General features: G+C 42.0%; 1 protein-coding gene across 1 annotated transcript in view; it reads left to right on the forward strand.

Annotated features, from left to right (window-relative positions):
- The window catches only part of LMTK2 (lemur tyrosine kinase 2), a 471,403-nt gene that overhangs the window by 53,937 nt on the left and 405,109 nt on the right, over positions 1-12,357 (forward strand). The window contains exon 2 of the mRNA XM_069645647.1: positions 8,703-8,833. Within this exon, the coding sequence (XP_069501748.1) occupies positions 8,703-8,833 (131 nt within the window). The remainder of the gene's footprint in view (positions 1-8,702; positions 8,834-12,357) is intronic.

Raw genomic sequence — 12,357 nt, forward strand, 5'->3', positions numbered from 1 at the left:
ATTGTTCTGTATGTGTGCGAGCTTTGTGAGGATTATTTTGGGCTATCGGTGTATTCTGTGGAAGAGGGTAGTTTACGTGCATCAGGGTTGGGGGGAGTGCGGGGTGGGTATAGAAGGTGATGAAGGTGGGGGGGGGGGGGCTTGCTGTGTCTGTCGTGCCGGTCCCCTTTCTAGCCAACAGGTCATGTAAACTGTTTTTGCTTTGTTAAACTCAATAAAAAGATATTTTCTAAAAAAAGTAATAAAATATCACTTGGATGGCCTTTGTCATCATTACCCTCTGGTTAAATCTCCTCACGTGAAATTGGATCTTAACATCATTCTGAACAACATTTGTCCCAACCCCTTCCAGTTAAAGCTGCAGTTCACTTTAAAATGGTCTTTTGTAAGGTTGCTTTCCAGGTAGCCATCACGTCGGCAAGAAGAGTTAGCGAGCTGCAGGCTCTTTGTGCTGAGGATACCTTTACAACATTTCAAGATAAAGCGGTCCTTTTAAACTCGCCAATCCTTAATACCAAAGGTGGTTATGGAAATCCACATCAACCAGGAGGTTTCCTTAATGTAATTAGTTTACTGAACTTTTTTCCGACGCTGAAAGTGTGTTGCATAACTTGGTTGTTAGGAGTGTTCTTAAATTCTACGTTGACCAAACGAAGGACTTGAGGTCGGCTTTAAGCCTTTTCGTTATCTTTGGCGCATCAAATAAAAGCACAGGCTTCTACAGCCACCATTTCTGAATAGTTTCTTGCGTCATGGAAGCCTACTTCCTTCTTGGACCTTTCACCACTCAAATGGATTCCTGCACACTTAGTAAGGACCAAGCTGCCTCGGTTGCTTTTCATTAGTATGTGGAATGGATTCCCTTGCGAAGTAAGCTATATCGACTTCCCCTGCGAAATTAGCTACATGTCTGCCTTCTGTAAACACTACTGCCTTGACTTGAGTTCTAGAGCTTCTGCTCTGTTTGGGCAGGTGGTTTTCAGAAATCCCTTTTTAAATAATTTGGAATTGGGAGCATCCACCCAAAAAATATTTTCCTGTGCTTTGGAATCTTCCAACAGTATGGTGGACAGGGGAAAGACATGGGAAAGACATGGGAGTAAGAAAGTCACCTTAGTGACTAATGTACTCTTAGTCCAGACTCCACTTTCCTCCATATGCTTGCCCACCTTCTGCTCTTAAATAATTTCTAGTGAATCACTAGGAATTAAAGATATTGTTACTGTGAATCACTAGATAGGATAAAACCTGCACAGCAATTCCTTGGTTAACATGCCCGATTTAAGTGAAATGCACTTGCCCCATGGTGATGGGTGACAAAATATTGACCAGTGCTTTCTGTAAAATGGAGCATGTCGACATAAACACACTTCATATTCGGTGCAATTTTGCAAACCAAAGGCCAGTCAAGCACAGTGAATTTTATTTGCCATTTACTGTAAACAAAGCTTGTTTGCAGTAAATGTCAAAGGTTTCAAACCTCTCACCCAGCAACAAGGACGAGTACCATACAAATGGTATTCTCCCTTCATAAAATCTGCTCATCAATGCGAGTGGGCATGTAGATTCTGCAAGCCCTGTGATATCTTAAGAAGGGAATTCAGGCACTGGAACAGATTTCTTGGATGGGATGGATGGTTCCAGTTCCAAATTGCTTCTCTTGTCAATGGATTAATGCCCTTCCAAAACCATCCCTTTAATGTATGTAGCACATGTCTTTTTATGAATTTAAAACTGCGGTGGGGGGGAAATGGGTGAGAAAAACTTGTTGCATCGTGAGGCCTTATTATGGCGCAGCCAGGTTCTTCCAATCTGCAATAAAATAAACTGTTTTGACCTGGCTGAAAAAGCTGGCATCACTAAAATGAGTGACACATATGCCACTTTTGTTTTCTTTGGTCTCCCTGAAATTAGAGTAGAAGCTCTAACAGAGAGGGCCAAATAAGTGCAAGCTTTTTGATGGAAGGGTTAATGTGCTGAAAGTGAACTTTAGAGACGATTCTGCCTCACTCCGACCTCTCCTTGTCTGGCCACCGGTCAACAACCTCCCTGTATAAGTTGCTGAACTCTGCTTGGATGTGTGTAATGCTAGAGGATGGAATTTAACCTTGTTGGAAAGTTGAGCTCCTTGGTCAGACTGTGGAAGCTGGTCAAAGGTTTGTGCCCATTTGAAGCATATGAAAGTGGATCTGAACCTCCCCATCATTACCAACAAAAAAGTATCCACAACCTGTACTGGAGACCTGTCGGAATATTTAGATGCAAACTGAAAACATCAAAGTACTGGGCTTTCCAAAAAGCTATGGGCACAGACAGCGTATGCTCTGGACGTGTGAAACAGTGATAGATTTTTGGTCAAGTGTTTTGGAGTGTATGTAGACTATAGATGACTGTGTACTGCCTTTTGTTAATTTTGGACATATTTCCGCTGTGGTTGAATCTAGACCATGGGTCGATGCTCTTGTTTTTTACCAGACTTTCATAGTAGTCAAATGTTAAAGGTCTGGAAAACTGTAATATAACCTTCATGTGAAGATTAGCTAGAGAGTCTCTGCTGTCGTGGGAAAAGGTTTTATGAGCATAGAGCGTCCCGGAAGTGGTACAAAGACATTTGCTACTCCTCCCTCCCCTTTTCTCGTTCCCTCCCCTCTGTTGGTTGAAGTACTTTTCTGTGTAGTGTTCTTTGGTTAAGGAGCAATGTTCTTTATATGAAATGATATAAGGGACGTACACCATATTCATCAATGAGTATTGAAGGTTGATGAGCGTCTTCCTATGGATGAACAGGAGCAGGGGGAAAATGCGGCTGTGACGCAAACGCTAAAATGTAATAATCAGGATAAAGTGTCCTTAATTGATGGATACTCCCATCCCCTGCACACCTTGTACACAGGTAGCAAAGCCAGTCAATAGTATATGCAGAATAATAGATTTCCTCTTAAAATGTAAAGTCATCTAGAAAACCAAGTCTCAACTGTAGTTGTACACACAGCATAATTCAGTACATTTTGCATACTATATGCATTTATTTTAAATTTATTTAGTAAACAAATATATCAATTGATGTTCTAAGTGTTCCGGGAATAACAGTCCCTTCATCAGGAGTGAGAAGTCGTACAATTCAAAGTTGGTTTCTTTCTTCAAGCTTCAATTTTATCTACAAGTCAATTAAATACGTCAGTTTTGTATCAGGAACTGTATAATTATTCAAATCCATCATGTGCATGTTATTGAAATAGATATAGAAATGATAAATGTCACCTTGCTTGATTCTCTGGAATTAACCATCTGTGTGTTGGCGATCACAAGGATCCTCTTGATCTGGCGGCTGAGTATACTTGTGGAATCATGTCTTCGATTCTATAGTACATATCACATAGGCTAATACATGATTGTTCAAATTGTAGTCCTAGAAGACTCATTCTATTGAAAAATAGAGGGCGTACCTCTATTGTCACTTTGGCTAAAGTACTCTGATATGCACGTGGTGCTTCTACCAATGCAGTCTGCATTAGGCAGAGACTTGAAAAAGGATTTTTTTCTCTTATCTCTAGAAATATGATTTTGGACTATGAAGAGAAATCTACTCCATGTATACTAGAAAGATTTAAAAAAAAAAAACGGGTATATGGAAAAAGTGCCATCTTACCTCATGTCGGTTGTGGATGTACAAGGTACTGTTTTAAAAAGCAGGGTTTCAAAAGGTGGGCCTACGAAAACATAATTGGATGTTGCTCATTGTAGCCTTGTATACCAATTACACTGGCTAATGCATATTCTTATCTAGGGATTTTCACTTGAGCTTACCTAAAACAAATTTGCAGAGGGTCAGTTCCATTTGCAAATAGTCACGCTATTTTTTTTCAAAAGGACCACTTTGATATATGACGTCCAATGCGTCCTTGTGGGCGCACCAATGTTGTATGGCAACCAAAAAACGGTGCCTTGTGGCTGCCTGAAATATATCATAGTGACTAGTAACTAAAGTATAAGCTATACCATCCAGACTCTGATCCATTCTTGGTGCATAATCTATCTAGTCTAAAAACCTGTGCAAGATGATGTAGCTTATTAAAACCATGTGAGCCATTGTGTGCATGCCTTCTGGCGGTCCTAAGTGAAAATATCTTTTTTTTTAAAAGATCTTTTCTCTAAAAGACTCAATTTAGAAAGACCACTCCTTGAACGAACGGAGCGGTCTTTCTAAATCGAATTGTCATGTCCCTGCTGCACAAGAGTGCGCGCAGCGGAAGGTCGGGACCCGGAAGTGCAGCACCAGGAGAATGGGTAAGTTTGTGTGTGTGTTGTGTATGTCTGTGTTTTTGGTTTTGGGGAGTCGGGGGGGGGGGGGGGGGGTTTGTGGGGGGTTAGGGAGCAGATTGCTGGAGCTGAGAGATGGGGATTCGGGCAGCTAAGTGTGGGGAGCGACAATGCAGGGTTTGGGGGGGAGGGGGGTGAAACTCCCGAATCTTTTAAAAAGAAAGGAAAACCGCATTTTAAAGGTCTCCAGAAAGACCTTTACAATGCTGGTTTTCCAATCAAAAGAAAATCTGTCTTTTTCTCTTGACCTTTTTAAGAGGTCTTTTCACATAGAACCCTTCTGGCAGCATTCCTAGCAATTCAATGTAATGGTTCCTTTCTACTCTAGTTCAATCAGTTATGACATACTATAAACCATACCACTAGAAAGCTTTTGCATCATGTACAGGTGTTAGCTGACGACGTAGTAAACTTTTGGACATATAGCGCAACCATATGGAAAAACCATATGGGCAAATGTGTTGAGGAGCAATGTTCTTTACCCTGCTTTGTACCTCTGCCTTGATTCATAGCATAGGTACAGTGCTTTTAGTATCAATAAGTTGGTACCAGAGAACCTACCTATACTGTAAATTGCACTATAGTGGGATATATTGACCGATTCAACAGTACTCTCCACATCACCAAGCTGCATTTGCGTAGATGCATCAAAATGGCTGTGCTGGCTTTTGTGAGCGCCTTGGCCTCAAAATTGCGTTTTGCAGCAACAAAAGATAGCTGCACCGTCCTGCCAAGCACACATCAGGCAGGATAGAACCAGGGAAAACGGAGCGTGCCCGTGTGTTCTGACACATACAAATGGAATAAAGTGAAAAGGCACCACTGCTTTGCTGAAACCCTAAAATACCCATTGAAAAAAACGTTTACACCTTTAAAGAATGCTGCTTTGACGCTATTTCTCTGTTCTTTTTTTTAAACCACTGTGATCAATAAGGCCCTGCCATGTCCAGTATAGCTCATTGTGCCTCAGAAAAACTAGGCATGAATTCTGAATGACAGGCCCTGTTAAGCCAAATTTGGAGAAAAAAAGGCCCAAGAAACTTCACTTTCTGCCGTGCACGGAAAACACTTTATTTTGCGCTTCAAAGTGTCAAATGAATGAACCCTGCAAAAGAAATCGTAGCTCTGTGCACATGTCAAATTCCAGGAGACATTTGCCTTGTACAGACTGTGGTGTACAAAAAACGAACTATGGTTGCAAGACAATATTGGGAAGTCAGATGGCAAGATCGAATTTGAAAGGAAATGTTAGCAGTTTCACCAAATGTGTAAAATGGGCTTTGCAAATCAAAGAAAAAAATGTGCCTAGCAACGAGAAGGGGCTGGCTGCTCGGAAACACATATATGGCCTATTTTTCTTCCACATGTTTTTTTTTTGTTTTTTTTTAATTCAGGACCAAATGGTTTTAAACTGACTTGGCTAGATTTTGCAAGCTTCCAAAAACAAGTTATTATAGTTGGCAGAGGTAAGGCTTCCCCCAACGAAGGGAGCCACCATAAACTTCCAGGACACGAAAGTGATCATTGCTAGGTTGGAAAACTGTGACTAACCAGGACAAAAACATTGCATACTAATCAGACTTCAGTCTGGGCAGGGGCCTCTTTCAATAGAACGTCTGGGACATCAAAATGCGAAGTGGATAAGGGGCAATAAACCTTCAGTCAAGCTGGAAAAACCCATCTCCTCCCTTTGGGGGGAAGTGACAGTTGGTGGTAGAAGAAAAAGAAGAAAAATGGTCCAGTGCAGGACAAAGGACTGCCATTTGCTTCCAAAGACTATTTTATAAATAAACATTATAGACTTTTATTTCTGCAGCAAGACTGTAAAAATGTAAAAATCTTGCAGTTTAAAAGTGATTTTGTGTTTTATAATTTGAGACATTGTAGAAGTCAGACACCTTTTGGAATAGAAATGGCAAAGTATCGGGCATTATAAGAAAAGTATCAATGATGGCAATGCACATTTTTATGCTTGCATCCCTTATGATAAACCACACGTGTATAAAGTTATGAAATTTTAGGCCGAATCTTTCATACTCAAAATTACCAAAATGTATCAGAGGGGTGAAACAATGTCTCAGAGTTCAGAGTTGGAGTGGAATGGTCTGCATAAAATATGTAACCTGCTCATGTCATTGGGTAATATGCCACAACTGTACAAATGTGTAAATTCTGTTATGATTGATTTTGGCAAAAAGGTCTGTGGGAAGTCTTTCACCTCATAAAAGTACAACCCCAAAACTGAGTCACATCCTAGGGGAGGCAGCCAACATTGATTGCCCAATCCCGTTGGTAGAGGCATGTTTAGCAGACTCTGCCCAGCCATATACTTTGGTGATGTCGCTAGGCATTATAAATAAGAGTCCCTGAGAGGACTCTAGAAATACTCTTTCTGAAGTTCCTGAGCTGTGTTCCTGTTCCATATCATCCAGATTCCAGACCCCAACTACAAGGCCAAAGCATTGCTGACCCTACTCCAGGGCGCACTGCAAAACCCAAGCATTGCTGATCCCATTCCCAGCAAGGCCTCAATTCTGAAAACCCACTAATCTCCCATGAAAAAGGGGAGAGCTGTGGTACCCATTGTATCCTGAACCAGCCTGGCTTGCTGCCCACTAACTGCATGCCCGCTGCCATCCAGCTGACCTTTAGTATCCAGTGACCAGAATTGCCAGTCCAGAAGTGCCATCCAGTGACCAGAACTGCCCAGCGGTTTGCCAGGTGCGCCGCTGTGTAGTGACCAGATCCTATTGATGGTCCAAAAATCCCAAAACTAAAAGTGGACTGTTTGTATAAATGACCATCCCATAGAAACCCATAGTATATCTTGTCTTGCCTTTGTCCTTATCCCACTCTCTAAGACCCATCTTATCCTTATAACTTGTAAAACTGTCAGAATTATCCGTACAACCCTGACCTTGATTTCTAGTGCTAGCGCCATCTCTTTAGCAATTTTGTCTTGTGTAATCCTATGCCATTAGTCATATTTCAAGTGATCGGACTGGTTTCCGCCAAGGTTGGGGGCTGGGGTGACGGGGTTGAAGTTGCGAATCAACCTTTGAGCTTACTGTGTCCATCTTTGGTGGCCTAGCCTGAATACTCTAGTGTAAAGGAAAACTGTTCTTGTCACAACTGATTTCCTTTCCTATTTCACGGCTTCATTTTACTCAGAGCACACCTTTTATATCTTGTATAACTCCTCCAATTTACCAGCTAGAGACTTACTTTCACTTCCAGAGTATCCCTGTGATAATCCTCTATTTCCCCAGCCCAAAAACCGCCCAAATCGAAGTATTTCACCTGTTTTCATTAAAAACCGTTCGGGTAATTTAAAACGGCAATTAAAAAAATGCAACTTGTCATTTGGCTGAAACATGTTATACATTTTCCATTCATTTTCTAATGATATGCTCTTGGTAAGCCATTGCTTGTGATTGTATCTGCATTGTTGCTTTAGTGAGAAATTGTATTAACCTTAAAGTGTTAAACACATATTCATTATTTATTTGTCCATTTCCGAGTGTCATTTCAGAACATTGCAAGGGGTTTAAAATCTGTTTTCCATTCTTATTTGGTGAGGGAAGGATTTGGATTCCGTGTTCTGCCTCTTGTTCCAGATTACCTGCCGTGTCTTTCTATCCATTCAGAATTAAATTATTTGTGGGTTGAGGGAACATTGCAGGGGGAAATCCTAACTTGGGTGCCATCGTTCCTAAATCAAAAAGTGCTCCTGGTCCCTAGTGTTTTGTATATGTTCCACTAGAAGGTTAAACCAAGTACATTGCTTACATTTCTATTATAATTATCACCCCATTGGTGATTGCTGCCCCATATTAAAATTGTCTGATTTCATTTGCTTTTAAAAATAAATATTGCATTTTCACCAACCAGCCTGGTTCATGGTCCATTGTGACCCGGGGTATTTGAAAAGGGGGTGTGATACGAGTTGTGTACCATCTCAAAATTGAATCTGCATAAAATAAGGAGAGAAGCATCTCAATTGTGCGCTAGATACTAGGCCGAGACCATGTCGCTTGATTGAAATCCTTAACACTATTCCATTTTTGGGTTGGCCTTAACCAGGGCTTGTTTTGCTTCTAGCATACTATGTAAGGCTTTTGTACGGGTAGTATTTCGTGCTACATTGTTTGTGCCCAATAAAAAGAGAAATGCCAAAACTTAAACGTACTCTAGCGCAGAAAATCCTTGGCTGGGCTTGCAGATATTTTGTGCACTACGACATAATTGGTTAAAATGTACTTTGCGCAATTGTTTGTGTAAATAAAAAAGGTTTGATATGCATTGCCCTGTAAGGTTGCTGCTCTTCTGTACACTTTTATACTGTTGTCTTGACATAGCACTCATTTATATTTTTTTTGTAGGCGAACCCATCGATGCGGACCATGAAGTTTCCTTGTCATTTGTCGCCCTGTCTGTGTGTACTTTCATCGTACTGCTAGTTGTGCTTGTGAATTGCTTATCCTGCTGTAAAGAACCAGAAGTCAACTTTAAGGTGAGTCTCGGAGCTTTAAAAATCCACAAATACATTTGACAATCTGCTTTCTCCAGCTGAAAATGGTCTACCTATCAAAAATGTTGCTTTTGCTTTCATAAAGTAGAAAACAGAAACTCTGATCTTTGCCTGTTACTTCCTCAGATGAGAGCTACAGTTGTGGTTTCGAAGGTACTGATTTGATGTTTGCATCTAGGCACTAGTTACAGTAAAAGTGCAGTAGAACAGTCCACAGTGTCTAGGACTGAGCAAGGAAGTTAAATACGGTTGGATCTGGAATGCACTCTCTGGCAACGCCTCACCTCATGGTACGGGGGTGCGGGTGGGCTACAACAGTACTTGCCTCACTTGGACTGTTCAGTTGAGTTAGTGACTCTGGAGAATCGCTGGTTTGGTTTCAGTTTCCAAAGAATCATTGTGCCAACCTGTAATGTTTAACAACGCTAGGTATCCTCACATCCCCTGTTCATATGCCATTTCCTTATGAACCGGAGAAGAATTAACGCTTTGCAACACTAACTTTGCATTGGAGCCTTAAGCAGGGAGCCACCATGTGTCTTGCTGTCCCAAACTGATGGGTTTGTTGGGGGCTAGAGGGTAGTTTGTAGACTTCCAATTAAGGCTGCTGATTTGGGTATAGAGTATGTGGTATGGTGGGCTTTTATACTGGTTGCCAGAGTATATTATATTATAAAAGTATTTTTTATTTTTTTATTAGTTTAAAGTACATTTGATTGCAAAGCAACCTTTTCTCACCATTACATTTTTTTTAAATAAAACACTGAAAAGTATAAAACCTGTATAGAGTAAAACGCACAACATCTAGTGCACAATAAAAATCATCATGGACAGTAAACAATCATAATTATTTAAATTAATACTAACTTAAATCCGAGTCACTAACAGCTGCAGTAGGCTTAGTTTCTAAATCCATATTCTATTGTTATCCCTCTACTGTACAGTTCTGGCAATGAGCTTCCCATGAGTTACTTCCCAAACGTGCATGGCGGCAGCAGCGGTCACTAATGATTCCGACCCCAAACAGGGTGCTCCAGAACTGTTCAGAAGCATAATGTTGACATTTTGCATATGCTCGCTCATATAGCGTTTCTAGGTCTTGGCACTGTTGGGATATGTCGGGCGGATTCAATAACTTTTCTGCAAAGTTTACTGTCCTATGGTATCCCCGACCAGGCTCCTATGTTTTGCAATACCGGGATCGCCTGAAGCCTAACTGAAAGAATAAATCTCGTCTGGCCCGGGCATAGTCTTTTTTTTTTATTAAATACGATTTGGGGCACCCTATCCAAAGGCCTGCTGTGTGTATTCCCGGAACTTCCTCAAAGTATTAAGGTAACTCAGTTCAAGCTCTGTCATGAGCTTTTGCTTTGGCCGGGATCTTGGCTAAATTGTATTCCAGCCAGGACGTGGGGACAGGGGTCACCCCAATGTCTTCCAGATAATGCATAATCTGTGCGTCCGTATTGGAGAACCATTTGCTCTTGGTGTATCGACAAGTGTGCAGGAGTGAAAGTGTGAGCAGGGAGTCTGGCCCTCCTAGCTCAAACTTTATCCTGGCCCATAAATTAGAAGCCTATGACCATGACAGGAACAGGGAGACTCCTGGTTTGAGTCTAATAGCATATACCGAGGTGGACGGTAGCAGATTTAGCATCGATCGTAATATTTTTCCCCTCCAGCCTGCCCAAGGCAGCCACCCATTTCCATGGGAAGACGTCTAATGCATACAACATGGAAGGAACTATAGAGGTCTTATAAGCCAGAATCTTAGCCTCCAGGCATCTCCCTCCTTGCGAGTCAATAGATTTCCCTGACCAGCACTTTCTTCCACACCTTTTGGGTTACATCCTCTAGAAGACAGGCCCCAGATAATTTGGGCCTAATGACAATTCCCAAATACTTGTACTCCAAGGTTGTTGCCACTTTTTGACCCCCAGTAGACCACTCCTGCCTTTGACTAGATCGGGCCCCTTTCCCGAAAACCATAATTTTTGTTTTCTTGATGTTGGTCTTAAACCAAGAGTACTTGCGTACTCCCGACAGTTCCCGCAACGACCGCCACATCATCCGCACATGAGATCCTTGTTCCCATATCGTGGGGGAGAGTTCAGCACTTCGGCCAATTTCCTTGCGAGGAGGGACGGATAAAGATTAAATAGCGGAGGGGGCCAACGCACACCCCTGCTTCAGACCCCTCATCGTTGGTATAGTATTTAACGCCCCATCCTGCGAGAGGCAGATTCTATCCTCCGTAAAGCTATAGAGGGCTTTAATGGCAGCGATTGATCAATTTGCCACTCTTCCAACATTTCCCATAGCTTGTATCTCTGCACGCTATTGAAAGCGGCTGTGAAGTCTACAAAGCAGGCATATGCCATGTCAGATTTGAGCTGAGTGTCTTGAGATTAACGTCAGCAGTGTCCAAATAGCATGGGTTGCGATGCATCCCTTCCTAAAGCCAATTTGGTGGTAGCGCAGGAGTCCCTTTTCCGCCACCCAGGCATAGACCATTTCCAGCAAAATGCTGGTAAATATTTTTCCACTGCAATCTAGCATGGCTATTAGCCTGTTATTTTCTGGTTGCTCACACTGGCCCTTTTTGAAGACTGGGATTAAGATGGAACTCGTCCAAGTCTATGGGATTCTGCCAGTTAGACTTCGTCCTCTTAGTACCAGGTTTGAGAGGCCATCCGGGCCAACTGTGGAGGATGCTTTTAATTGTCTGATTTTTACCTCCATATCGACTGTTTCTAAATATTCACTAACCTTGGTGTTTACCATAGGTCTGGGATTCAGCCGAGTGCTACGAGGGGCCATCGAAGTTTTGCTTTATACTTCACTTCTGTAAGCACCACTAACTCCCTGGTTGAGTTGGGGTTTATCTGAGCACTCCCTAGCCAGTGCCAATATTTTCTGCAGTCATTGGTCTTGATTAATCTGTTTATAAATTCCCACCCCTCATTTAACGAGAACCAGTGACTTTTTATCCAATTTTTGTATCTTTTCTTCAGGATGGCAATCTCTCTCCTTTTCAGGCCAAGAATAGGAGATGTTTTTACCTATAATTCAGAGGGCAGGATTTAACTTTCTTCTTGCAATATCTGGGTCAGATCGACGGCCATATCTAGGGAGGTCACTTTGGGTGGAGACCTGTTTAGATGACTTATTGTTCAGCAGAACTTGTCCGACCATTGTCCCTAACAGGTTCTGCATCTGAATCCCACTCCCCAGCCTTTCGTGGCCTCTCAGCTGGACATTCAGTTTTTGATCCTGCTTACTGACCAACGTAGGCGATTGCCACCAGGGGGTTAACCTCCAACCTGCCGGTCAACATAGCTCTAGCTGTTTGTGTGAGCTGCTTCATGAACCTGATCAGCATTGCATGGTCGCTGGCTTCAGTTGCTCTAATCTCCAGTAGCAGGGTTGGCCTACCTGCCTGGGGATCAATGACTACAAAACCTATTTGAGTACTGACCTGACCATTTGACCAAGTAGTCAATTCC

Source organism: Ambystoma mexicanum, chromosome 2p, assembly GCF_040938575.1.
Source record: "Ambystoma mexicanum isolate Mex_15411 chromosome 2p, UKY_AmexF1_1, whole genome shotgun sequence".
Taxonomy (NCBI): Eukaryota; Metazoa; Chordata; class Amphibia; order Caudata; family Ambystomatidae; genus Ambystoma; species Ambystoma mexicanum.